The sequence below is a fragment of the Notolabrus celidotus genome, chromosome 4, assembly GCF_009762535.1.
Source record: "Notolabrus celidotus isolate fNotCel1 chromosome 4, fNotCel1.pri, whole genome shotgun sequence".
Classification (NCBI taxonomy): Eukaryota; Metazoa; Chordata; class Actinopteri; order Labriformes; family Labridae; genus Notolabrus; species Notolabrus celidotus.
In genome coordinates this window covers 4178242-4206151 of record NC_048275.1, presented here as the reverse complement: position 1 = coordinate 4206151, position 27910 = coordinate 4178242, and the positions used below count along the sequence as shown (strand labels likewise).

Here is a 27910-nt window from a genome sequence, read left to right as displayed (position 1 = left end):
CTGCTGTGTGTTCGTTATGAAAGAGTGAATGTGGTGCGTCACTACAAACAGTTGGCCTCTTGTCTGAACACCACTGTAAATGTCTGCTTAATCCTGTTCTGCAGTTCACTAAGCTCTAAAGACCCTCCAGTGCCTGAGAAACCTCAGACCTGCAGGAAAACTCAGACATAGGGTTTGGTCAGAGTATACTGGACCTCTGCAGTCTCTCAGGAAACAGTTCAGTTTGTATTAGACTTTGTTTCTATCAGGAGTTAGTTTACATTAGCTGGAGTGAACTATGACGTTAACCCTGAGGAAGGTGTTCCACGTCTCGGTGTTCTGCTGGTATGCCTTCGTGGTGAAGACTCTGGCAGCGAAGGACGGAGAGGAGTTACCCGCTGGAATCTTTGTTTATGGAGGACCCTGGAAGTACCTCACTTTTTTAAACCTGGTAAGAATGTGGTCTGAGGAAAATGTTGAAGCTCTGTTTTTATCTGGATTATGGTGATGTGGTTTGGAGGCATGCTGCTGCGTTAACTCTTAAGGCCCCAGACTCTGTATACCACTTAATGACACTCATCACTGGGTCCTTTAAGAGAACTGGTCTTCTCTTGACAACGGTTATTAACTTTCACTGACATGATCATCACCATAGTTAAACTGGTGTAATATTACTGTAAGTAATGAACTGTGTCTTGGTGTTCCAGCTGTTGCAGATGTTCTTCTTCGGCCTGGCGGCTCTCAGCGACCTGCAGGAGAAACCGGAGAGTGTTCTGAGCAGATGTAGAGACCTTCTGTTCTCCGTGTTTGTGTTTCCTGTCGGCTCGGTGAGACGTGTCTTCTATAAGTCAGGTTTTTGTCCATCATGAAAGGAGAGTTGTGTTTAATATGAACTCTCTGTTTGATTCGTTCAGTTTGTCGTTCTTCTTTTCTGGAGCATCTTCACCTACGACAGAGAGCTAGTCTACCCGGCTTCCATCGACACCTTCTTCCCGCCCTGGATGAACCACGCCATGGTCTGTACGCCTGAGAACATTCAATGTTATATCTAATAATAATATTTAATGTTTAATACTTCATTGATCATGACGAGTTGATTCTGTCTCCTCAGCACACGTTTGTTCTGCCGGTTTTACTCGCAGAGATTCTGCTGCAGCCTCACGTCTACCCTCAGAGGAAACACGCCGTCACAGCGTTAGGCCTGGTGGGTGTGGCCTATTTATCCTGGTGAGTGTTTGATCTAAATTTCCCATCAGGAGAATCATTGACAAACTTTTATTTTCATGCTTTAAATATTCTAAATGATCAGATGCTACATTTTAAAGAGTGCAAAATAACTATTCTGCTTATTATTATTATTTTCATTATGATTTTAATGTTTATAGCTATCATTATTATTACTACTATTACAGCTATTATTGTTATTTTCATTATTATATTAATAATTATTTTTATTATTGCTATTATTTGTATCATTGTTATTATTAGTATAACTAAAAGTATGACTATTATTATTATTATTATTATTATTACTCTTATTGTAATTATGTTTTTATAATTATTATTATTAATCTATGTTTTTATTTGTTTATTAATTGATTGATTTATTAGTATGATACTAATATTTTGATTATTATTATTATTAATATTATTATTATAACAGTATCACTATCATTATTATTATTATTATTATTATTATTATTATTATTATTATTATTATTATTATTATCACTTTGATCACCATTTCTATTATTACTACTATTATTATTCTGTTATTCATATTACTATAATTATTATCATAATTACTATTGCTTTATTATTATTATTATTATTAGTAGTAGTAGTAGTAGTAGTAGTATTATTATTATTATTATTAGTAGTAGTAGTAGTATTATTATTATTATTAGTAGTAGTAGTAGTAGTAGTAGTAGTAGTTATTAAAGTAGTATTAATAGTAAAAGTAGTTGTAGCAGTTGTAGTTGTAGTACTAGTGGTACTGCCTCATGTCTGTACCGGCCCTTTAAGAAGGAGGTCTTGTGGTTGATGTATGCAGGGATGTTGTCGGTCAGGTGTTTTGTTTACAAGTCTCTGAGTTAAAAACAGCAAGAGGAAGAAGAGACCATGAACTCAGGTTCTCATGTTACAGCAGACAGAGCAGAGTGATGTGTTCACTGACCTCAGGGAATAGAGAGCGCTCAGTCTCTATTATTAAACATATTTCAGATGTTTGTTGATTGTTAAACACTGTTGATTCATTGAACATGTGGAAGGTCTTCTCTGAGGTCTGGGTTCTGACCCTCAGACGACGCCTGGACTTTCTGAATATTTGCATTCCTTTGTCTCAGACACAACAAGACTTTGTGACTGATACTGATGCTCTCTCTGAACTGGTTCTGCAGGATTGTCTGGGTCTATGTGTCCGTGGGGATCTGGGTGTACCCCCTCCTCGGATATTTCAGCTCAGCTGGTCTGCTCTTCTTCTTCGCCTTCAACATGTCTGTGGTGACATCGCTCTTCCTGGTCGGACACAAACTGAACGCCATCCTGTGGAGTAAGAGAAGCTCGGTCTGAACCAGAGAGACTTGGTTAAATCCCAAAACACTCCTGTTTAAACCAGAGGGATCAGTTTAATCCAGAAAGAGACTCGGTTTAATCCCAAAACACTCAGTTTAATCCAGAGGCATCAGAGCCTTGTTGCAATCCAGAGAAATCTGTTTAATCCCTCTGGATCAGTTTAATCCAGAGGGATCAGTTTAATCCAGAGAGGCTAAAATGAATCCAGATACACATAGTTCAATTCAGAGAGGCTCAATTTAATCCAGATAGAATCACTCTAATCCAGAGAGACTCAGATTAATTTTGCGAGATCAAATTTAATCCAGATACACTCAGTTAAATTCAGAGAGATCAGTTTTTTCCAGAGAGACTGAGTTTAATCTGGAGAGCGTCTGTTTAATCCAGATAGACTCAATTTAATCCAGATGGACTCAGCTTAATCTAGATAGATTCAATTTATTCCGGAGAGACTTGGTTTAATCCAGAACAACTACTAGACTTAATCCAGATACACTCAGTTCAATTCAGAGAGATCAGATTAATCCAGAGAGACTGAGTTTAATCCAGAAAGCCTCAAGTTAATTTAGAGAGACTCAGTTTCATCTGGAGAGACTGATTTTAATCTGGATAGTCTCAGATTAATCCAGAGTTCCTCAAGTTAATTCAGAGTGATCAGTTCAATCCTGATTGACTGGAGAGATTGAGTTTAATCTTCAGAGGAGCAAGAGGGTCTTATTTCCTTTCAGGGATCTTAAGAAATGTCCCTGGTCTCTGTGTTTTTTTATATTTTGACCTTTTTTATCTATTTTTGTTTGATTTTCTTTATTTTGATTATCCGTTCGCTCAGCTGAATGTTTTTTTTTTCCTGTGTATTGATGCTTCATATGAAATCTGACTCAAGAGGCAAGAAACAAAGTCTTTGGTGCTGCATCCTCAAAATTGTGACCACACACGTTTTAGGGATGTTATTGTTCCTATTTGTCCCCTCCTGTAGACAAACTGACTAAAATAAACATCTCAAACTAAAACTGACTCTGAAGAAAGACCAACAGATTCATTTTCTTAAAACAAAGATTTTATTATTATAACATTAAAATTAATCACAGCTCAGTCTAACAGTCAAGGTTTTATCAGCACAATGTTGTAATAAATTATGTTTGTTTTATAAGTCTGAGTCAGCATTATGAAAATGTAGCATTTAGCTAGCTTGTAAGAATTTTGCTTTCATCAGTGTCACACATGTTTGCCTCTGTTTTTCATAAATACGTATCGCAGAGTGTAAAGGGTGAAATATGAGTCCAGATAAATATGTTATTTAGAGTCTTATTATAAAATACTTTAGGAATATAAATCTAAACATTCTCTTTTCTATATTCTTCAGAATGTGTGAATGTTTGAAGTGAAACATCGTTGAATATCACACCTGTATCAGGAAACCTTGAGGTGATGTGTTACTGATGTGACCTTTGACCTCAATAAAGAGCTTTGCTGTGTATTCCTGGTTCATCTCTTATCATGATCATCATTAGATGAATCATCAATATTAAACTGATGAATTAAAGGTGCAGGTGATCATCCTCCTCGCAGGTCTCTGAACTCTTTCAGGTGTTGGAGATAATTCGGATCAGCGTCCACCAGACCGACCGAGAGGATCCGAGCCAGCAGCTGAACGTCCTCCTCGCTCAGATCCCTCTGAAGAACACAGCACACACACATTCCCCTTCATCATTTTCCTATCATGATTATATGATTAATGTTTCAGATAGATATCATATGAGGATCAATAACATCTGTAGAGTTACTCACTCTCTTGTTGAACGAGGACTCTGTGAGCTGTGATCTTTGATTCGCCTTTAAAGGAAATCATTTAGAATAATTACACTTTAGTTTCTGTTGGATTTACAGTTTCTCTCAGTCACTTTGGTACATTTCTAAAGTTATATTTTTGGGCCTTTTTGCCTATATTTTATAGGACAGCTGAAGAGAGACAGGAAATGTGGGGAGTAGAGAGCGGGGGAAGACATGCAGGAAATGGTCGACCGGCTGGGAATCAAACTGACTACCCCTGCAACGAGGACTGTAGCTTCTGTATGTGGGGCGCTTAGACCACTAGGCCACCAGCGCCCAGCTTTGGTACATATCTCAGTACAGAGTCGAAATTCTCAAAACTACTTGTTCAATCTTCACATTATTGCGTCACTTGTGCACATCAGAAAAGCAGTTTCTCATTTCTTTGAACAAGTTGCAAATGCTTTGGATTCTGTACAACTCTCAGCTGTTTCCTACATTACCAAGTGTTTATGTCATGTTGATCAAAATGTCTTATAATGGGTCTCTGTTGAATAGTCTCACCCTCCACATCATTTAGGCATTAGTTCATCACATAAGTCTTCATATGCAGAATGGTTGAATATGTTGTCAGAATATGTCAGTCCTATTTCTGCACATTTCCATCAGACTGTTTTTTCTAAATCTGTCCTGAGTTGGTAAATTGCTCTCAGGTGAATCTTGACTTTCTCTAATGAAGGCCCAACAGACAGGATTTTGAGCAAGGTACTGGCTTTTGCAGGTAATCCATGGTGTTTTGCTATCTGTACGAATTGTTTTGAGAAATGCACTCACTGTCTTGCAAATGTCAAGGATGATTGGAGGAATGTACCAAAGCAACTGAGAAAAACTGTAAGGTGGATTTCACTCACCTCCTTGAGTCCTTTGGAGAAGATCATGATGATGAAGAGGAGGCCGACAACGATCTGAGGGTTGGGATAAAGAAACATTCATCACCACAGTTTGGATTAAAAATAACATTAAAAGATTTTAAAAAAGAGTTTTACTCACTCCCAGCAGGTACAACATGTGTGTGTGTTTGTGTGTGTGTCCTCTCTGCTGTGATTTAACGTCTGCTCTCACACTCTCAGCTTTAAGACGACAGGAACGAGAAGAACTGGAAACACAAGATTTAACACACACCGTCATCAGAACACACACACACGTACTTCACACACAATACATGCACACACACACGTAAACTGTGTTACGCAAGCAAACTACAGCTCTGATCATCAATGAAAATACAAAATGAAACTGTTGAAAAATATTATTGATGAAGCTTTGATAGGAAATACTAAATTTGAACAAACCATATTGATCAGGTTTGGGGTCATGCTGATTGGTTGGTTGGTTAAATATTCTGTTAGTTGGTTGGTTGGTTGGTTCATTGTTCGGTTGGTTAGTTTGTTGGTTTATGAAACAAGGAAACAAATATAATAAGTGCCAATGGTTCATATTTCGATACCTTTACCTCACCAGGGTATTTTACCTTAGACTCAAACTTACCCAGTATAAATGATAATTTCATTATCAATTCAAATTTAATTTTATTAAATAGTTGAACTGATCATTTTATTGAATTGTTTATTTCCTAACTTTATTTTGTTAACATTTTAATCAAACTGATACTGATACTGAGTAACTGTTCCCAAACACTTATTGTGTAATTATTCTTGCGCAATGTGTTTAACTTAGTACTCTTTGTTTTATCTCCTGCTGTAAACAGGTTCATCTTTATTTCCTCATGTAAAAAAAAAAAAATTTCCTGATACAAGCAGACATATCTTTATTTCCTCATGTAAACAGATATCTCTTTATTTCCCCATGTAAAATAAATCTTCATTTCCTGCTGAAAACAAACATATCTTTATTCCCTGCTGTAAACATATATCTTTATTCCCTGCTGTAAACAGACATATCTTTATTCCCTCATGTAAACAGACATATCTTTATTCCCTCATGTAAACAGACATATCTTTATTCCCTGCTGTAAACAGACATGTCTTTATTTCCTCATGTAAAATAAATCTTCATTTCCTGCTGAAAACAAACATATCTTTATTCCCTGCTGTAAACAGACATATTTTTATTCCCTCCTGTAAACAGACATATCTTTATTCCCTGCTGTAAACATATATCTTTATTCCCTGCTGTAAACAGACATATCTTTATTCCCTCCTGTAAACAGACATATCTTTATTCCCTGCTGTAAACATATATCTTTATTTCCTCATGTAAACAGACATGTCTTTATTTCCTCATGTAAACAGACATATATTTATTCCCTGCTGTAAACCGATATATGAATAGTTAATTTGCAAAAACAGATGACTTAGTCTTTCTACATTTTTAAAAAGCACATTTCTTTTTAGTATGAATTTGTAATAAAGTTAAACTCTTCAAGATACCTCTAATTAATGTTATTTTGACTTAGTCAAAGCCACCCAACCTCAGTTGATTGATAATACCTAAAGCTAGTAATAGAAAAATATGTTTTTTTAAAACATTTTAAAAAGTGAGTACTTTTGCAAATGAATCTTTTTTTCCCTGATGTTAGCATTTTTTTTCTCATTCAAACAGAAATACATATTTTTTTCTGTTGTATTCAGAAAATCTACTCACCTAGAAGCGCATGCGCGTGCGCCCCATCTAGAACATTGTCGATGCTTCGTGACGTTTCCTCTCCTTCACGTAAAGCGTTTTTAAAAGCAGTAAGACTTCCGTTTACATTGGTGTGCCTTCAAAATAAAGGTAATCACATTTACAGTGTAGTTATATAAAGTATCCGTAGACCCTCAAACACTAACCTGTTAGATAGTTCATGCTTTACTCTACGTGTGGATAAAATAAGGACACATTACTGCCCCGCCCTGAAGGCCGACCCACCCTGATCCATAAGACTGCACTTTACTTTGAAAGGACAGACCGGATGTTGAGAGTGTAATAACCGTAGCTTCCTGCTGCTGAGCCGAGGAGCAGTTGTTGACTGTGTGGCCTGACTTCACTACGAGCTGCTGATTGTTAAATACATGAAATAATGAGCTGCTGTCTTCAGCTTTAAAGGTTGGAGCACGAGACCACACTGGGAGACGGTCTGGGTAAGACTTCTTTAAGGTTTTAACTGCCACGAGCTGTTTGTAAAGTTCAGGTATTAACTGTGCTGTAACGTTAACAGACTGAACTCTGGGCTTTATCTTCTTATTAAAATCCTCTTAATTATAAAACAGGTGAGGATGTGTGAGTCACTCTGCCTTCATATCAACATCAACATGCTAACATTATCCTGCAGATATCAGGAGGAACTCTGGGACAAGGTTTCATTCAGGCGTTAGCATTCTTTGCTAGCTGCATAAAGGATAATAATGAATAGTTAGCAGGTGTTTATGCCAAACAGAATCCCTGCAGGACCAAGACCAAGACCCTGACTCACCCTGTCTGACCCTGAGGGATCAAACACCAGCTCACTATACATTATCCTGCTTATTACACAGCTACAGATTAAAGACACACATCATTATCCTGCTTATTACACAGATACAGACTACATGTACACACATTCTTATCCTGCTTATTACACAGCTATAGATTAAACACACACGTTATTATCCTGCTTATTACACAGATACAGACTACATGTACACACATTATTATCCTGCTTATTACACAGCTACAGACTACATACACACACATTATTATCCTGCTTATTACACAGATACAGACTACTTACACACACATTATTATCCTGCTTATTACACAGCTACAGATTAAACACACATTATTATCCAGCTTATTACACAGCTACAGATTAAACACACACACATTATTACCCTGCTTATTAAACAGCTACAGATTAAACACACACATAAATATCCTGCTTATTACACAGTTACAGAATACATACACACACATTCTTATCCTGCTTATAACACAGCTACAGACTACATACACACACATTATTATCCTGCTTATTACACAGCTACTGACTAAATATACACACATTATTATCCTGCTTATTGCACAGCTACAGACTACTTACACACACATTATTATTCTGCTTATTACACAGCTACAGATGAAACACACACATTATTATCCAGCTTATTACACAGCTACAGATTAAACACACACACATTATTACCCTGCTTATTACACAGCTACAGATTAAACACACACATAATTATCCTGCTTATTACACAGTTACAGACTACATACACACACATTTTTATCCTGCTTATTACACAGCTACAGACTTCTTACACACACATTATTATCCTGCTTATTACACAGCTACAGACTACACACACACACACACATTGTTATCCTGCTTATTACACAGTTACAGACTACACACACACACATTATTATCCTGCTTATTACACAGCTACAGAATAAATACTAATAATATGTCTAATAATAATTAAACTTAACATTATCGTTCAGTGTAAAATGTCACAAATTTTAAATGATCCTGCTTTACTGTTTTAAGTCACATTAAACTGAACATCATCATTCAGGGTAGATTTAACATTATCCTGTTTTACTGTTATAAATCACATTTAAATTAACATTTTCATTCAGAGTAAAATTTAACGTTATCCTTCTTTACTGTTTTAAATCACATTAGATTTATCATTCAGGGTAGAATTTAACATTATCCTGCATTACTGTTATAAATCACATTAAAATTATCATTCAAGGTACAATTTAACATTATCCTTTCCCCCATTATCATTCAGGGTAAAGTCTAAACATGATCCTGCTTTATGTTATAAATCACATTAAAATGAACATTATCATTCAGGGTAAAATTTAACATTATCCTGCGTTATCATTCCTGGTTAAATTTAACATTATCCTGTGATCTCCTGTCTTCACAGAGGGGTGTATCTGGGTCTGTTAGCGGCGGGCTAACATGCTGTGCTGGGGGAATGCTTCGTATGGTCAGCTGGGTTTGGGAGGAATCGATGAAGAGATCGTCGTCGAGCCTCGGAGGTGTGAATTCTTCGATGGAAAGTGTGTGCGTGACGTCGGGTCCGGCCACAGACACACCGTCTTCCTGTTGGAGGATGGGACGGTTTACACCTGCGGCTGCAACGACCTGGGACAGCTAGGACACGACAAGTCCAGGAAGAAACCAGGTGAGTCATTTCTGTAGTTTGTGAGTTCTCAGTAGAACCCTTCAGTGTTAGTTAAAGTGCCCTGCTCTCATCTTCTTCGTCTTATTAAGGTGTGATTTGTGTTCCTCAGAGCAGGTGGTGGCTCTGGACGCTCAGATCATCGCCGCAGTGGCATGCGGTCAGTCTCACACGCTCGCGGTGAACGATAAAGGTCAGGTGTTCTCGTGGGGTTTGGGCTCAGACGGACAGCTTGGCCTCCATAACTTTGATGAATGTGTTCGTGTGCCTCGGTGAGTCCAGCAGTTTACTGATAACAATCATGAGATGAATGTTAATGTGTTTGTTTAAATGAATGTTAATTGATTTATTAAGAGTTCCTGTCTCTCTGTGAAACTCCAGAAATATAAAGACTCTGTCGGACGTTCAGGTCGCTCAGGTAGCCTGCGGGTACTGGCACTCCCTCGCTCTCTCCAGAGGTAAGGACGCTTTGCATTCATTATTAATACATTATTAATATATTCATCAAATGATCACATTATGAATGCATTGTTTATTTTATCAACGTTCATGTCTTTGGACAGGGGGTCATGTTTTCTCGTGGGGACAGAATCGGTTCGGACAGCTCGGTCTGGGAATGAATGGACAGAGTATCTGTTCTCCTCAGATCATTCAGTCTCTGCAGGGTGTTCCTTTTGCTCAGATAACAGCAGGGGGCGCTCACAGCTTTGCCCTCACGTTGTCGGGGGCGGTGTTCGGATGGGGGCGAAATAAGTTTGGACAGCTGGGACTCAATGACAGAAACGGTGAGACGATAAACTTTACAGTGCGAGGGTTAAAAGTTAAACTCAGACTGAACATCAGATATTATTCACATAAGATACATTTTCACATTGTTTACATTATTTTAGATCCCAAATGAGTGTCTTTTACAGTTTTTACATTTAATCTTTATTTTGCATGAACAGTTTTTTGCTAAGATTTAAATCCAGCCTTAAAGGTGACATATCATGCAAAATTGACTTTTTAATGGTTCTCTACCTGAAATATGTGTCCCTGTCTACAAACCCCCCGAGAATGAAAAGAATCCATTCTGCCCCTGTTCTGATTTCTCCACCTTTCTGTAAATGTGTGTGAAACCAGCCGTTTCAGACTTCAGTGTTTTTGTTACGTCACAACAATATCCGGTCTGTAACAGAGTCAGAGCTCGGAGCTTGTTCAGCCCATAGACTGTATAAAATAATACTGAATCCCTCCCCCGTTTTTCATTACCTGCACAAATGTGTGCTAACAAGGAGCTTAGGAGGGAGGCATGCTAGTTGTAGGCTGTCTTAATAAACACATAGGTCGGTTTTACTCCCCACGTCTGCAGATTTGAAGATCTAGTGGATGATTTTTATTTATCATGGATAAGTGCTAGCGCTAGTTAGCATAGCTACATAGCTACATGTCGTAGCTGTAGCTGTGTACCAAGACACACGTCGACATACTGACAAATAAAACAACAAGAAACACTAAATCTGTGACCAATGGTTCAGAAAAGGTTCCGCTGCCTTTCTGGCAGAGGTCGGTTTGACTCCCCACGTCTGCAGATTTGAAGATCTAGTGGATGATTTTTATTTGTCATGGATAAGTGCTAGCGCTAGTTAGCATAGCCACATAGCTACATGTTCGTAGCTGTGTATCAAGACACACGTCTACATACTGATAAATAAAACAACAAGAAACACTAAATCTGTGACCAATGGTTCAGAAAGGTCCTGCTGCAGGCGCCTCTCCGTCAGGATCAGATTCTGGATCAGATTCAGAGGGTTGAAGTAACGCGATCTCTGAGCAGCCGTGTATATTCAGCCAACATGTAAACATTAGATCAACGTGCTGCACAGCCGAGGGCACATCCACTTCCTGAGGGGGCGTGGTCAGAGGGAAAACAGAGTGTTCTGAGGAGGACTGAAGAAGAGGGTTTTTCAGGCAGACCAAAATCTGATTTCAAAGTGTTTTTTTGAGCAGAAACTTTAAAGACATGTTTTGGGGACCTCTTAGACCAATATATATTGATGAAAAAATCATGATATGTCACCTTTAAATACGATGTTGTTTTGAATCTTCTAGATCGCTGTTTTCCATCTCTGCTGAAGTCGCTCAGATCTCAGAGAGTGATTTTTATCTCCTGCGGAGAGGATCACACCGCGGTGCTCACTAAGGTAACATATTGAACCTTTATTTAAGTACTTGTAATCTGCTGAGAGATTAACATGTGCTGCTTGTTCACAGGAAGGAGGCGTGTTTACATTTGGAGCCGGAGGATACGGACAGCTGGGACACAACTCCACCAACCATGAGATCAACCCCAGGAAGGTGTTTGAGCTCATGGGGAATGTCGTCACACAGATTTCCTGCGGGAGGTAAAACTTAGATTTGATCTGTAACAATCATCGTTCAGAGCTGGACAAACACAGGCAGAGTAAAACAATGCAGAGATGGTGGAACTTCATTAAACTTCATTATATTGTATTTTCTGTGGATTTGAAGGCAGCACACGCTGGCTTTCACGCCGGCTTCAGAAAAGATGGACTCATTTGGACTCGGGGGAAACGGGCAGCTCGGCACTCGCTCCACCTGTAACAGAAAGAGCCCTGCGCCTGTCAAAGGGCCCTGGGCCTGCTCACCTGCTTCCGTGGACTCAGGTGAGACTATGAGAAAAAGATGATTACATTTCAGATTTATATTTCTGTGATTATCTAAAGATTAATATTTATTATGTTTTGATTTATATTACTGTGAATTCTTTTTAGATGTATATTTATTTTAAATTGTTTATATGAATATGTATATGATTTTGTAAAGATTTATATTTCAGTTATTTTTTTAGATTTAATTTCTCAAATTATTTTTAGATTTAGATGTCTGTTTAAAATTTTTTTTAGATTTATATTTCAGTTATTTTTTCAGATTAAATTTCTCAGATTTCTATTATTTTTTTAGAATAATTTTTCAGTTATTTTTTTAATGTTTAATATTTCAATTATGATTATTTTTGTGTGATTTTTAAAAATATATATATTTATATGATTTAAAAAAAAAAATCTATAATTTCTTTAAGATATATATGTTATTTTAGATTGATATTTCAGTTATTTTTTTAATGTTTTATTTAGCTGTTATTTTTTATTTATGTATATATTAATTTTTTTAGATTAGTATTTATTTGATTTTAACAGATTCATATATTTTCTTCTGTTTTTCTGTCTTCCAGACTCTGAGCAGGTTTGCTGTGTGAAGAAGATTTATGCAGGAGGAGACCAAAGCTTTGCTCACTATCGCACAAACAATGTAAAATATTACTGATAAAGTTCTTCTTTGTTGCATATTGTAATAAATATTCTACAGAGATGCTTTGAAGTTGTATTATTATTATAAGCTGATATCATCCTGTAATGTTTCTGTGTTTTATATACAGTTATATCTGTTCTTGCAGAGTCCTGACGAGGTGTCGGTCACAGATCCAGACAGGAAGCTCTGCTGTCTGAATGAAGACACGATTCGGAGATGGTTGTACCATTCGTCAGGACGGCTCCCCGCGGAAGTGTCCAAGTAACCCGTCTCATTATTGATCAGACAGTTTAATATTTAATATTTAAACACTTGTTATGATTGTGTTTGGTGCTCATGGAGAAGACTCAGTGTTCTATCTATTTTTGATTTTCCCTTCAGTGAAATCGACCTCGTGTTTTCATCAGCGAGCTGCCTGAACGGATCCTTTCTATCAATCAGGTGATCACATGTTGATTATCATTTTGTGTTTTATACATTCATATAAAATTAAAACGCCTCAGACCGACAAACTAATTCAACTCTGACCTCTATGTTTTTATTCACAGTAATCCGGATCACTTCAGTACGAGCTCTAAGAGTCCGGGTGTTGACATGAACAAAGCTCGCCTCCTGTTTCACAGGTTGATCACAAATGATCGCCCGGAGATCAATCAGCAGGTCAGAGGTCGCACATTAACCCCTTCATGTGTCCATTTATTTAAATCTACTTTTTTTTTAAACTTTTCACAGTGAAACAAGCTTAAAGAATAAATACACATTAAGACTGGAAGTTTCTGTTATTACACCCCACAAAGATTATTTACTGTTTTAATATTCTTCTTCTTCTTCTTCTTCTTCTTCTTCTGTTGTTCTTTGTATTAATATTATTATTGCTATAATTATTACTATTATTATCAATATTATAATTGTTATTACTGTTGTTATTATAATTATTATTATTATTATTGAGATTTCTATTGTTATTGTTATTATAATAATAATAATAATTATTATTATTGTTATTATTTAGATTTGTATTATTATTTGTATTATTATTATTATTGCTGTAATTATTACTATTATCATCAATATTATTATTTTGTTACTGTTGTTATTATAATTGTTATTATTATTAGTATTATGTTAATACTGCTACTACTAATAATAATAATAATAATACATTTTTATTATAATTATCATTATTATTATTATTATTGTTATTATTATTATTATGATCACTTACCCTGTGTGTTTGTCAGATTGCTGCCAGTCTGGAGAAGAACCTGATTCCCAGGTTGAGTTCTTCTCCTCCAGACGTTGAAGCTCTGAGACTCTTCGTCACGCTGCCCGAGTGTCCTCTCTTCAGAGACCGGAATAACTACGTCACCATCACCATCCCGTTCGCCCGCTCGGTGATCAGCCTGAAGCAGCCTCCCCTGAAGGTGCTCGGTACGACGGAGGATTTATCTTTCTGCTGTTTGTCACGGTTCAGTTTTTCCTCTCTGCACGTCTCACACTCTGTTTGTCCCTCATCACAGGAAACTGGTGGTCTACCTTCGAGGGCCCGGTGTTCCAGCACCTGGTGGAGTTGTATAAGGAGGTGGTGGTTTACCTGCTGCAGATGCACAAAGTCGGGATTCCTTCAGCAGAGCAGAGAATCTTCACCTGTTTCCTCGACACGTCGCTGCGTCTGCTGGAGATCCTTCACACCGTGAGAAATATCTTCATACATATGCCTGAGTCACATGCAGTGTTGTAGTACTCCAGTCCAGGACTTGGACTTGGACTCAAGCGACCTGAGTCCAAAATTTGCAGAACTGGACTTGGACTCAAGCACTGATTACTGGGACTCTACTTGGATTATTCTCTGGTGACTGGGACTTGACTGTGACTCGACTCGGGTTCCTCTCTGGTGACTGGGACTTGACTCTGAGTCTTCTCTGGTGACTCAAACTCAACTCGGATTCTACTCTGGTGACTTCGACTTGACTTGGACTTGAGTCGGAGTGTTCTCTGGTGACTCAGACTCAACTCGAAATCATCTCGGATTCTTCTCTGGTGACTTGGACTTGACTTGGACTTGACCTGGGCTTGGCTTGGACTTGACTTGGACTTGACTTGGACTTGACTTGGACTTGGCTTGGACTTGACTTTGATTCTTCTCTGGGGACTCAAACTCAACTCGGATTCTACTCTGGTGACTTCGACTCAACTCGGACTCAACTCGGATTCTACTCTGGTCACTTGGACTTGACTTGGACTTGAGTCGGAGTGTTCTCTGGTGACTCAGACTCAACTCTGACTCATCTCGGATTCTTCTCTGTTGACTTGGACTTGACTTGGACTTGACCTGGGCTTGACTTGGACTTCACTTGGACTTCACTTGGACTTGGCTTGGACTTGACTTGGACTTGACCTGGGCTTGACCTGGGCTTGACTTGGACTTGACTTGGACTTGACTTGGACTTGACTTGGACTTGACTTTGATTCTTCTCTGGGGACTCAGACTTGACTCGGACTTGACTCAGACTTGACTCAGATACTTCTCTGGTGCCCTAACTCGACTCAGACTTGACCCGGATTCTATTCTGGTGACTCGGAATCGACTTAAACTTGACTCAGACTCGACTCGGACTTGACTCAGACTCGACTCGGACTTGACTCAGACTCGACCCGGACTTGACTCGGACTCAACTTGGTTTCTTCTCTGGTGACTTGGACTCAACTTAAACTTGACTCGGACTTGACTCAGACTCGACTCGGATTCTATTCTGGTGACCCGGACTCGACTGGGACTCGAGGTTTGGTGACTCCACTACAACACTGGTCCCTAACACATTGAGAAGCAGTCAGAGTACAGGTGTGTGTGAGTCTATGTGTGTGTGTGTGTAAACCTCAGTTTTGCGTTCGTCAGGTGAGCGAGCGAGCCGGTCACATCATCCAGTACGATAAGTTCTACATCCACGAGTTGGACGAGCTGATCGACATCAGGAACGACTACGTGAGCTGGGTCCAGAGGCAGATGTTACCCATGGTGGGTCTCTCCGTTCACTCGTTCACATGAGTTCAAACAGATCCATCATGTTCTCTGGATCAATGACTTCTGTCTGTGTCTCAGGGTCAGGACGGCGTGTTCACTCTGTGCAGGTTCCCGTTTGTGTTTGACGCTCAGGCAAAGACGACGCTGCTGCAGACGGACGCCGTGATCCAGATGCAGGTAACCAATCACTGCGTTTGATGATGTCACATGATCGTTTTTTACCCAGGGTTCTAAGTTTTAATGATTTTGGTACAGATGGCGGTGGATCAGGCTCAGATGCAGAACTTCAGCTCCATGTTCATGCCGGCGGTGGAGTCGGTGAATCCGTGTCTCATCCTGATCGTCCGGAGGGAAAACATCGTAGGAGACACGATGGAGGTCCTCAGGAAGTCCAAGAACGTGGACTACAAGAAACCGCTGAAGGTACACGCCACTGGGATCTATATTTAGATTTGAGTCGCTCTGTGAGATAACAGATGATTGATTGATTGATTGATTGATTGATTGATTGATTGATTGATTGGCAGGTGATATTCGTGGGGGAGGAGGCGGTGGACGCAGGCGGCGTGAGGAAAGAGTTTTTCCTCTTGATCATGAAAGAGCTGCTGGACCCTAAATATGGGATGTTTCGTTACCATGACGACTCAAGGCTCATCTGGTTTTCAAACAAGGTGAGGATAGATAATCTGCATATCTGGATTAAAGAGTAAAGACGATATCATTTCTAGATTACACTGTCTGAAACAACCTGATCATGTCTCAATAATCTGGTGTGGAATATTGATAACTGCAGAGATTAACACAGATTAACACAGATTACCATGCTGGTTATATTCAGTGATTATGCAGTTTTATGACAGATTAACACAAATGAATAGAGATTAAGACAGATTAAAACAAATGAACATTAATGAACATGTTTATATCCAATGATTCTGTACTTTATTGACAGATTATCACAGATTAAAAGTTCAATACAGATTAACTCAGGTCAAAACAGTTTAACACAGATTAGCAGTTAAATACAGATTAAAACATTGATACAGATTAACATTGATTAACACAGATACATATGCTGTTTGACAGATTAACACTGATTAATAGACTAACAGATGTATACTGATTAACAGATTAATACAGATTAACACAGATGTATACAGATTAACACTCAGTCATACAGATTAATATAGATTAACATAGATTAATACAGATTAATATGCTGTTTATATTCAATGATTCTGTACTTTATTGACAGATTATCACAGATTAATACAGATTGACATGGATTAACAGATTAACGCAGATTAGAAGCTTACTATAGATTACCACAGATTAAAACCTTAATAAAGATTAACAGTATTACAGTTTTACAGATTAACACAGATTCACAGATTAATGCAGATTTACACAGATTAACAGATTAACACAGATTACCTTGCTGTATGTATCCAGTATTTTTAAATATTTAAGAGTGTTTAACACACTGCGTTCCCTGTCACATCTTCCCTGTCCCACAGACGTTTGAAGACATCGACCTGTTTAATCTGATCGGGGTAATCTGCGGCCTGGCCATCTATAATCTGACTATCGTGGAGCTGAACTTCCCTTTGGCTCTTTACAAAAAGCTGCTGAAGAAGAAACCCAACCTGGACGACCTGAAGGAGTTAATGCCTGACGTTGGAAGGTCAGAGGTCACTCACCTGTGCAGTAGAGATTACAGATTAACAGATTGAAGTTAAATGAGAGGAAATGATGAAGTTAATCTGAAGGTGTGATTAAATATGAGCCTGTGTTCCTTTACACCAGGAGTCTGCAGCATTTACTGGACTACACAGAGGACGACCTGGAGGACACCTTCTGTCTGAACTTTACCGTAAGACGACCTCTGACCTCTGACCTCTGACCCCAAACAGTGAAAGGCGTGTCACGTTGTTAAAATCTGACTCTGTTTTTCAGATCACAGAAGAAAACTACGGAGCCACGGAGGTGTTTGAACTCGCTCCAAACGGCGAGAACATCAACGTGAATAAATCCAACAGGTACCTGAAGGTGTTCTTCTCCGTCTCCTGAGGTTCTTCACGTGAAAATAAAAGATTCACAAACCTTTTTTTTCCCACAGGCAGGATTTCGTCAACGCGTACGTGAATTACGTCTTCAACACGTCGGTGGCTCCGCTGTTCGAGTGTTTCTACGCCGGCTTTCATAAAGTGTGCGGAGGGAAAGTTCTGGAGCTCTTCCAGCCGAACGAACTTCAGGCCATGGTGATCGGAAACACCAACTATGACTGGACGGAGCTCCAGAAGGTCTGCTCTTTAAATATGCTACTAAAGTTTAAACAGGATGTAGTCTGATCTCTGATAACATGACCTGATGATGTTTCTGTGTTTGACCTCAGAGCACCGAGTACAAAGGAGAGTACTGGGCCGATCATCACACCATCAGACTCTTCTGGGAAGTTTTCCACGACCTTCCTTTAGAGAGGAAGAAGCAGTTTCTGTGTAAGTGCTGAAATATGACTTCACTCATCACTAATCTATAACCATACTCCTCATACTCAGACCCTGATTCATACTCTGCTGTTTCAGTGTTCCTCACAGGAAGTGACCGGATCCCCATCCTGGGCATGAAGAACCTGAAGTTAGTGATTCAGCCCACAGGTGGAGGCGAACATTACTTACCTGTCGCTCACACCTGCTTCAACCTCCTCGACCTGCCAAAGTACACGAGTTCACAAACTCTAAGACAGAAACTGTTACAGGCCATCGATCACAATCAGGGATTCAACCTGGCCTGAGGACTTTCACCTGATGTTAGAAACACTCCTGAAGTTCAGACGGAGAGAGGGAAGTCTGAGAAGACGGGGAGACGATAAAGACGGGGAGACGCTGGAGACAATAATATTTTGGAGATGCTAAAAACGAGGAGATGCTAAAGACGAGGAAACAATAAAGACAAGCAGACACTGGAGACAATAATATTTGGGAGACGATAATAACGGGAAGATGCTGAGATGATGAAGATACAGGAGACAAAAAACGAGGAGACGCTAAAGACTTAAAAGAATTGGAGACGAAAAAGACGCTCGAGTTGATAAAAACTGGACAAGATAAAAACAAGAAGACGCTGGAGTCAAAAAAGACGGGGAGACGGTAAAAATGAGATGGCAAAAGCGGGGACAAGATAAAAACGGGGAGACGATAAAGACAGGAAGACGCTGGAGTCAAAAAAGACTGGGAGACAGTAAAAAACAAGATGATAAAAGTGGGAACAAGGTAGAGATGGGAGACGATAAAGACAGGAAGACGCTGGAGACGCTCAAATTTGGGAGATGATGAAAGCAGGAAGACGACAAAAACGGAGGAAGGATAAAAACAGGGAAGACAAGGATCTGATTAAGACTGGAAGACTAGGGGGACGATATAAATTGAGAGACAATAAAAACAGGAAGACAATAATTTGGAGACGCTGGAGACGCCGATTAACGATCAAGACTGTCAGAGTGGTGTTGGGTTTAAAGCTTGTTGATGCCATGTCAGTATTTCAGACTTGCGTTGAATCAGTCCTCAGAGAGGACAGGTGTGATCTGCCGTTCTTCATATTAAACGATGATGATGATGATAAAGGTAAAACATGCAGTGTGAAAACAGCGACATAAACATCTTGACATGAAGTCACCTGCAACAAGATTCATAATGAGAGGATCAATAACCTTAATAAATCAATAATTATCAAAGATAGTACAGGAGTAAGACCCCGGGTCTCTGCAGGTGGTCTTCATGTCTCAGAGTTTAGACTGTTTTCATCCTGTGAACACATCCAGACTGTTTTTACTTCTGAGAGCTGAGCTTACTGTCCTCAGCTGTGAGCCTTAACGACGACGACACAAAGACTGACCAGCTGCTGAAATAAACAGTTACATGGAGACAAAACTCTGTCCTGACCGGACTCTATGTTCTATTATTAACAAAGACCCAACATCAAGACCAGGATCAGATCCAGTCCCATCTTCCAGACAGGACTCAGTCTGATCTCATCTTAATCCACCATGAGCAGAGCACTTTGCAGCATTTAGCAAGTTACAGTGGCAAGGACAAACTTCCTTTAACAGGCAGAAACCTCCAGCAGGACCAGACTCATGTTAGACACACATCTGCTGAGACCGTGTTGGAGAGAGGGATAGAGGGAGATGAAGAGAGAGAGAGAGATGATAGTGGGGAGACGGAGAGTAGTAGTTGTAGCAGAGATCCAGAGGAACCTACGAGACAAGGGAGCTCAGGGACTCCAGAAAGGTCTATGGAAAGAGAAAAGTGAGGGAGAGGAGAAGAAAGAAAAGGACTAGAACAGGTGGTGAAAGAATGACAGAAGGAAAGGACGCGAAAAGAAAAGGAGACAAAGGATGAAGAAACATGGAAGATAGAAAGAAAGAAGGAACGAAAAAGAGAAGGAAGTAAAGAAAGCAATAAAGAAAAGAAATGACAGAAAGTAAGGAAGAAAGAAAGACCCAAAAAAAGGAATCTACAGCAGAGATCCAGAGGAACCTACGAGACAAGGGAGCTCAGGGACTCCAGAAAGGTCTATGGTTAGGAACTATAATGGGACAGGAAGAGTTAAAGTGAGAGACAGGCAGAGAGAGGAGAGAGAGGGAAAGACAGGATCCCAGTGTGTCAGTCTAAGCCTATAGCAGCATAACTAAGACCTGGTCCAAGCCTGATCCAGCTCTAACTATAAGCTTTATCAAAAAGGAAAGTTTGAAGCCTACTCTTAAAAGTAGAGAGGGTGTCTGCCTCCCGGACCCTGACTGGTAGATGATTCCAAAGGAGAGGGGCCTGATAACTGAAGGCTCTACCTCTCATACTACTTTTAGAGATTTAACCAGCACTGATGGTCTCACTGGTTAGCGTGAGCACTAATATAATAATGTTAATAACAGTTTTTTTAATGATCTTGTTTCAAAGATAAATTGTTGACGGTAATAAAAACTACAGAGAGTGAAATCAGGTAAATCCTTTAATGAAGAACACGTTCAGTGACTGACAGTAGACCATAGGAGAGTCAGTGTTTAAATCAGAGTGTGTTGTAGTTTCAGTGTGTGTGTGTGTGTGTGTGTGTGTGTGTGTTGAGTGTGTGTCTCAGTGTGGCAGCTCGTGATGGACGAGTTGATAGTGCGAGCCGCAGGATGGACAGCGCTGGGCGTTTCCTTCGTGGAGCCAGAACCAAACGATGGCGGTGTTGTCTTCCTCACCTGTGCACAGATTATCAAGGTCACCTGCTGTGTGATGTCATCATTCAACAGGTGTGATACAGGTGTGTGTGTAAACGTCACTCACAGAGGCAGCCCACCAGACGCTTCGTTCCAATACACGGCACGATGTGAGGGTCTTCTTTGGTTCCTGCGTACATCTTTGGCTTCAGGATGCTGTACGGGTCCTGATCAGGGACAATTTGAACAGATTAACTAAATTATATAATCATCATAAAACATTCACCTTAATGAAATAAATATAACATATAAAACATGATTTAATCAGAAATGTAATCCTAACCCATAAATATAATTTACAAACTGTATATATTATGAATGTAATTTAATTAAAAATAATATTGAATTATTCCCAGTCTTTAAAAATAAAACTGAAGTAGTTCATACAAAATTTGACATCAGTCATTTTACCTTCCCCTGTTTGAACCCCTGCAGAGCACGACGCTCCAGCCCGGTCGCCTGCTCGTCATCAGTCGGTATTCCTGAAATATTAAACAGATTCAATTTATATAAACTTTTTAATTCAGACAAATTATAATATTATATAATTATAAACAGATTACATTGATATAAGCTGTTTCATCTCAAAAGATTTGACATCTGACTATATTTACATAAATTGTTTCATCTCAAAGACATTATAAAAATAAACCTATAAATAAATGTTTAATATCAAAAAATTATGAACAGATTCAATTTATATAAACAGAAAAAATAACTGATTAAATCTATATATAATGTTGATTATTAAATTTAAATAATCTGTTTAATCTTAAAAACTAATAAACAAATCAAATGTATATAAACTGTTAAATTATTGTTAAATTTAAGTAACTGTTAAATTAAAAAACTGTTGACTGTCAAATAAATTATAAAAAGATTAGATTTGTGTAAACTGTTTTTTCCTGACAAATCATTTTCAAAAAATTGTATAACAGTTTAATCTCCCCAGAAATATATACATTACATTTATAGTGTTACAGTGTAAATGTAAAAAAATAAATTAACTGATGACATTTTAATAAACTTTTTAATCCTGACAAATTATAAACAGATTCAATTTATATGAACTGTTTAATACCCCAACAATTATCAACGACTACATTTATACACGTGTTTTATCCCTTAGAAATAATAAACAGATTATTTTTTTCAGATTAAACTGTTAAATCTCAAAAAATGTTAAAAACAAACTCAATTTATACAAACTGTTAATCCAGACAAATACAACCTGATCAAATTCATATAAACAGGTTTTTAGTTTGTTTTTTTGGAAAGGGTGACATCACAGAATTAAAACTCTTAGATATTTAATATAAACATTTATTATTATTATTATTATTATTATTATTATTTTGTCAGATTATAATCAAATAAAATCAAAAGTTAATGTAGGGCTAGAGTCAGGTTAAAAATTAAGTCAATGTCACAATAAAGTGAAACACCCCCACCCACCTGTGAGAGTGTGCGCGTGTGATAGAGAGAGAGAGGAAGAGGAAGAGGAGGGTGAATCAAAGTCCGGATGACCTTCACTGTCTGATTACACTGAATCATATCAGCGGATTAAAGTCACAAAGTTAATCTGAAAACATGAAACTAAGAGAGTACAAACATTTAGATGAGTCCAATGATTTAAACATGAATATGAAATATAATAAACTTCATAAACAGGCAGCAGGCAGCGTGATGACGTCACTTTATAGACTGATGGGGGGTGCGCAATAACCTAAAAATACCCTGTTGATATTCCTTTATTACTCCTTTAATTCCCCCTGAATATTAAACTGAGTTCATGTTTCCTTCTTCAGTCTCATGATTTAACTCCTCAGATCTGTTCCTGCTGCTCTGAGTCTGTTCTCTGTCTGTTCTTAACTCTTTAAACTTTATTAAACTAACATGATGATAAGGACACTGACCTCCTGACATGAAACGCTGCACAGGTCGAGCAGCCAGATTGCTCCTGAGCTGGGAAGTTGCCCGAGTTGCTCTAATAGTTGCTCTTGTTGTTGCAGAGAGTCGGAGGAGAAGCTGCCGTCCCGCCATGATGTCTCACTTTCAGGTAAAGTTATGGAGAGTGACCTGAAACGATCAGCTGGCCTCAGATGACCCCACACTGTCTGACTGACAGACCGACGGACCAATCAGAGAGCAGACGGACTGTGCTCAACCAATCAGAGAGCAGATATGATTCTGCACTGACCAATCACAGCGAGAGCAGCAGCGAGAGGAGCAGGTGGTTCAATATAACGGATATAAAGTGAAAGTAACCCGGTTAGAGTTTAACACAGAGATTAATAATAATATTTTAATAACTTATTTAACATCTTTTAAATTCTCCTCTGAGAAATATTTATAATTTATTATCTTTTATGTTTTAAAGGCACAAATAAAATCACTGACAGTCCTAGATTTAAGTATTTATAATTGTATGTTCTAAAGAAAATAAAAATTAACAGGATACATTTAAAAAAACTGGATGACCTGTTTACATCCAGCAATTGTGATAATAATTAATATATAATGATACAGCCTACTAACAAATATTATTCATAGATCTTATCTTAATGTTGGTGTGACCAGATTAAAATATCTTCTTATTTATTTATCTATTCATTTGTTTCTTTATCTGATGATCCATCAATTTATTTATTCATTTATCTATTTATTTATGTATGTATTTATTTATTTATTTATTTACCTATTTATCCATATTTATTTATGTAATTATCTGTTTATTTGTTTCCCTTTCTGTTTATCCATATGCATTTATTTATCTCTATCTATCTATCTATCTATCTATCTATCTATCTATCTATCTATCTATCTATCTATCTATCTATCTATCTATCTATCTATCTATCTATATAAAATCTATATGAAGACAGCTTGAGGTAGGGGTACTCTTGTACTTCTTGTTACTTTGTCTCTTTGCCTCAGCAAGTAGAAAGGTTCCAGGATTGTAGCATCTTTGAATCTTAGATTAGTGTAGAACCACACCGAAGCATGAAGAAACTTGTATATTTTCCACAGTCTACAGGGGAGCCTCATCTGATGGCATGAATTCAAATGATAAAGGTTTACTGTAACTCACTGTACACTTTTCTAAAATCCAACAGGGGGTGCCTCAACTTGTTTAATATTCCCCAAAGTTAAATTATAAAACTCTTACATTCTATCTGTAGTCCGGCAGCATGAGACTCCAGTGATAGTACTTGTTTATATGTTAAACCTAGACATTATGTGTTGGGTCCAGCAGGGGGAGCCAGAGTATGTTGTGAGGATCCTGTTATCTTTCTGTCCAGCAGGGGGAGCCTTAACTTGTTGTGAAAATCTAATGTTGAACATTGAACATGCATGCTCCCTAGAGTCCAGCAGGGGGAGCCTTTGCTCCATTTTTTCCTCACCTGTTCTCCTTTCTACTGTCCACTGTCAGAATAATTTTTTCTAAAGTCAATTTAATTAAATAATTTTTTTACTGGCCTTGCCTCAAATAAAAGACATTTCTGGGCTCTAATCCTCCTCACTTAAATCCACCGTACATTTCTGCAACAATGACATTAAAGAATCAGACAGACGTCGGGATTGTTATTTAAATATAACCGAAACACGTTTAAAGTTCAAACCTGTTGGAATAAAAAGATATGACTGATATGTAACAGAAGGATGAAGCCATGTTAAAACATCTCAGAGAGGGAAAGAAAGAAGAGCTGAAGAAGGTCCAAGGATTCATTAGAGTCACGAGGTTTTAACTCCACATAATGATCCCTTTTAATTTTACAGCAGCTTGAGGCTGGGAGAAAGTCCCTGCTGTCCTCGAGACCAGAGACTTCTTTGGGACAGGTGTGAAGGTCGTGGCCTGGAGGCGCCTTGGAACAACGGCCTGTTGTAGAGAGTTGTTGAGGATGTCAGTTAGGACTTCTTTCAGTCCCTGAGTGCCCGTCCAGGTGTTCTCTCCGGCCCTGCAGCCTTGCAAGGGCTGGTAGGGCTTTGGTCCAGGCTTCTGGTTGGAGCGCTCTGTGATGGTCCTCACACCTCCAGCGCTCAGGCTCGTACGAAAACACAGCAGCTCGCCCAATAGTTTCTCTGAGAAGTTAACCCAAGTGTTGGATGCATGACTGAGACCGTATAACCAGCATGGCCCTCATTATCTCAGCTGGAGAGGAGTCTGATAGCCTCAGCAGCATGCCTCAGATGATTAGTGTATGGTACAGTGCTCTGTGATATTGTCCTTTACATAATGTCTCAATCAAACAGGCCATGAGGCTCTGTTGCTGGTAACTGGTCCATGCTCTGATGTCTATGCTCTGATGGCCCCTTGGACTGTGTCCAAATCTGCCAGTACAGCTCCAGTGTTGTCCATGTGGAGACTCTTGGACCTCCCACACGGGGGGCCCTATAATTTACAACCTTATCATCCAAACAGAGAGGGCTACTCTCTCTGTGTTTGGGTAAATCTTTCACGACTGCATAGAGAACACATCGATTATGAATCCATCTGCTGCCGATTCTTTAGGAACTGATGCTGAAGGTCATTGCGCTGCTTTGCGTTGTGTTGCTCTGTGTTGTGCTGCAATGCGTTGCTCTGCGTTGTGCTGCGATGCGCTGCATTGCGCTGCGTTGTGATGCGCTGCGTTGCGCTGCGTTGTGCTGCGATGCGCTGTGATGCGCTGCGTTGTGCTGCGTTGTGCTGCGCTGCTCTGTGATGCATTGCGCTGCGTTGCGTTGCACTGCGTTGCGCTGCGCTGCGTTGCGCTGCGCTGCGTTGTGCTGCGCTGCGTTGTGCTGCGTTGCGTTGCGCTGCGTTGCGTTACACTGCTGCTTTACGCTGCTGCTTTAAGCTGCTGCTTTAAGATGCGCTGTGTTACGCTGCGCTGCGTTACGCTGCGCTGCGTTACGCTGCGTTAAGCTGCATTGTGTTGCGCTGCGTTAAGCTGCGCTGCGTTAAGCTGTGTTGTGCTGCGTTAAGCTGTGTTGCGTTGCGTTCTGTGCGTTGCGTTCTGTGCGTTGCGTTCTGTGCGCTGCGCTCTGCGCGCTGCGCTCTGTGCCGATTCTTTAGGAACTGATGCTGAAGGTCATTGCGCTGCTTTGCGTTGTGTTGCTCTGTGTTGTGCTGCAATGCGTTGCTCTGCGTTGTGCTGCGATGCGCTGCATTGCGCTGCGTTGTGATGCGCTGCGTTGTGCTGCGATGCGCTGTGATGCGCTGCGTTGTGCTGCGTTGTGCTGCGCTGCTCTGTGATGCATAGCGCTGCGTTGCGTTGCACTGCGTTGCACTGCGCTGCGTTGCACTGCGTTGCGCTGCGTTGCACTGCGTTGCACTGCGTTGCACTGCGTTGCACTGCGTTGCGCTGCGTTGCGCTGCGTTGCGCTGCGTTGCGTTGCGCTGCGTTGCGTTGCGCTGCGTTGCGTTGCGCTGCGCTGCGTTGCGCTGCGCTGCGTTGCGCTGCGTTGCGTTACACTGCTGCTTTACGCTGCTGCTTTAAGCTGCTGCTTTAAGATGCGCTGTTACGCTGCGCTGCGTTACGCTGCGCTGCGTTACGCTGCATTGTGTTGCGCTGCGTTAAGCTGCGCTGCGTTAAGCTGTGTTGTGCTGCGTTAAGCTGTGTTGCGTTGCGCTGCGCTCTGTGCGCTGCGTTCTGTGCACTGCGTTCTGTGCGCTGCGTTCTGTGCGCTGCGTTCTGTGTGCTGCGTTACACTGCGCTGCGTTACGCTGCGTTACGCTGCGCTGCGTTACGCTGCGCTGCGTTAAGCTGCGCTGCGTTAAGCTGCGTTAAGCTGCGTTAAGTTGCGTTAAGTTGCGTTCTGTGCGCTGCGTTGCGTTACGCTGCGTTGCGTTACGCTGCGTTGCGTTACGCTGCGTTGCGTTACGCTGCGTTGCGTTGCATTGCGTTACGCTGCATTGCCGAGGATTTGCAGCAAACAGTCGAGGCTGGAATCAAACCTAAGACCTCTGGGACAAGGTCTTTAGCCTCCGTATATAAGACACACTTAGACTACTTTAAGTTACTTTAGGTTACTTTACATTTCGTTACGCTGTTTTACATTGCAATATGTTACACTACTAGTTGCTGTTGGAAAATGTTCTTGAACTCCAGTACTACACTAATTTATCCACTTCTAAGCACACATCAGGTTACAATTACAGGAAAAGGTCCCCTATAGAGGATGCTTTAAAGTATATATCCAAAATAGAAGAATTTAAATTTTCCAATTTTTGTTCCTTGAAGTCGGTTTGCTGATTAGAGATATGAATGTATCATACAATAAATGTAACATTAGTAGCTCCTCATGGGAGATGAATGCCTTCTCTTGGCACACTGGAACAACAAGCTTAAAGTCTGAGTTTAAATCTATGATGAGGAACTTTCCCTGAGCTCCCACATCTGTCCTCAACCAGCCTTCAGTCTCCTGTCAGGCAGGGTATAGTTTTAGAAGTGGGCCTGAGGACATGCTGCAGATAAACGGACCCAGAGAGTGCAGAACCACAACACTCCAGGGGTAAAGCATGAGGAGTAAAGTATGAGGAGTAAAGCATGAGGAGTAAAGCATGAGGAGTAAAGCATGAGGAGTAAAGTATGAGGAGTAAAGTATGAGGAGTAAAGTATGAGGAGTAAAGCATGAGGAGTAAAGCATGAGGAGTAAAGTATGAGGAGTAAAGTATGAGGAGTAAAGCATGAGGAGTAAAGTATGAGGAGTAAAGTATGAGGAGTAAAGCATGAGGAGTAAAGCATGAGGAGTAAAGCATGAGGAGTAAAGTATGAGGAGTAAAGCATGAGGAGTAAAGCATGAGGAGTAAAGTATGAGGAGTAAAGCATGAGG

The 27910-nt window shown here is 39.7% G+C and overlaps 3 protein-coding genes across 3 annotated transcripts; 2 read left to right on the top strand and 1 right to left on the bottom strand.

Annotated features, from left to right (window-relative positions):
* The first annotated feature begins 277 nt into the window (after positions 1-277).
* Positions 278-2567, top strand: LOC117811801 (androgen-dependent TFPI-regulating protein). Its single transcript, XM_034682276.1, has 5 exons — positions 278-430; positions 687-806; positions 894-995; positions 1091-1206; positions 2379-2567. The coding sequence occupies exons 1-5, from the start codon at positions 278-280 to the stop codon at positions 2548-2550; spliced, it is 663 nt and encodes a 220-aa protein (XP_034538167.1). The 3' UTR covers positions 2551-2567.
* A 4752-nt stretch (positions 2568-7319) lies between these two features.
* Positions 7320-19763, top strand: herc4 (HECT and RLD domain containing E3 ubiquitin protein ligase 4). The gene is made up of 24 exons (XM_034682470.1): positions 7320-7463; positions 9243-9503; positions 9613-9772; positions 9882-9958; positions 10064-10285; positions 11592-11683; positions 11754-11884; positions 12012-12166; positions 12736-12812; positions 12958-13073; positions 13194-13253; positions 13361-13472; positions 14054-14243; positions 14333-14505; positions 15709-15828; positions 15913-16011; positions 16090-16257; positions 16362-16505; positions 17352-17518; positions 17641-17707; positions 17791-17873; positions 17954-18137; positions 18230-18332; positions 18420-19763. The coding sequence occupies exons 2-24, from the start codon at positions 9278-9280 to the stop codon at positions 18626-18628; spliced, it is 3135 nt and encodes a 1044-aa protein (XP_034538361.1). The 5' UTR covers positions 7320-7463; positions 9243-9277; the 3' UTR covers positions 18629-19763.
* Positions 19764-20823: 1060 nt separating this feature from the next.
* LOC117811555 (cytochrome c oxidase subunit 5B, mitochondrial) lies at positions 20824-23208 on the bottom strand. Its single transcript, XM_034681903.1, has 4 exons — positions 23011-23208; positions 21506-21576; positions 21162-21261; positions 20824-21076 (listed from the first exon to the last, which is right to left on the bottom strand). Exons 1-4 carry the CDS (start codon positions 23135-23137, stop codon positions 20964-20966), a joined length of 411 nt encoding a protein of 136 aa, XP_034537794.1. The 5' UTR covers positions 23138-23208; the 3' UTR covers positions 20824-20963.
* Between the last annotated feature and the right edge of the window lie 4702 nt (positions 23209-27910).

Coding starts and splice junctions, on each gene's coding strand:
- LOC117811801 (XM_034682276.1), top strand. CDS start 278: ATGACGTTAACCCTGAGGAAGGTGTTCCACGTCTCGGTGTTCTGCTGG. Junction 807..893: donor TTGTGTTTCCTGTCGGCTCG/GTGAGACGTGTC, acceptor TGATTCGTTCAG/TTTGTCGTTCTTCTTTTCTG. Junction 1,207..2,378: donor GGTGTGGCCTATTTATCCTG/GTGAGTGTTTGA, acceptor CTGGTTCTGCAG/GATTGTCTGGGTCTATGTGT.
- LOC117811555 (XM_034681903.1), bottom strand. CDS start 23,137: ATGGCGGGACGGCAGCTTCTCCTCCGACTCTCTGCAACAACAAGAGCA. Junction 21,577..23,010: donor GCAGCGTTTCATGTCAGGAG/GTCAGTGTCCTT, acceptor TTAATATTTCAG/GAATACCGACTGATGACGAG. Junction 21,077..21,161: donor GCGTCTGGTGGGCTGCCTCT/GTGAGTGACGTT, acceptor ATCTGTGCACAG/GTGAGGAAGACAACACCGCC.
- herc4 (XM_034682470.1), top strand. CDS start 9,278: ATGCTGTGCTGGGGGAATGCTTCGTATGGTCAGCTGGGTTTGGGAGGA. Junction 12,167..12,735: donor ACCTGCTTCCGTGGACTCAG/GTGAGACTATGA, acceptor TCTGTCTTCCAG/ACTCTGAGCAGGTTTGCTGT. Junction 16,012..16,089: donor ACGCCGTGATCCAGATGCAG/GTAACCAATCAC, acceptor ATTTTGGTACAG/ATGGCGGTGGATCAGGCTCA.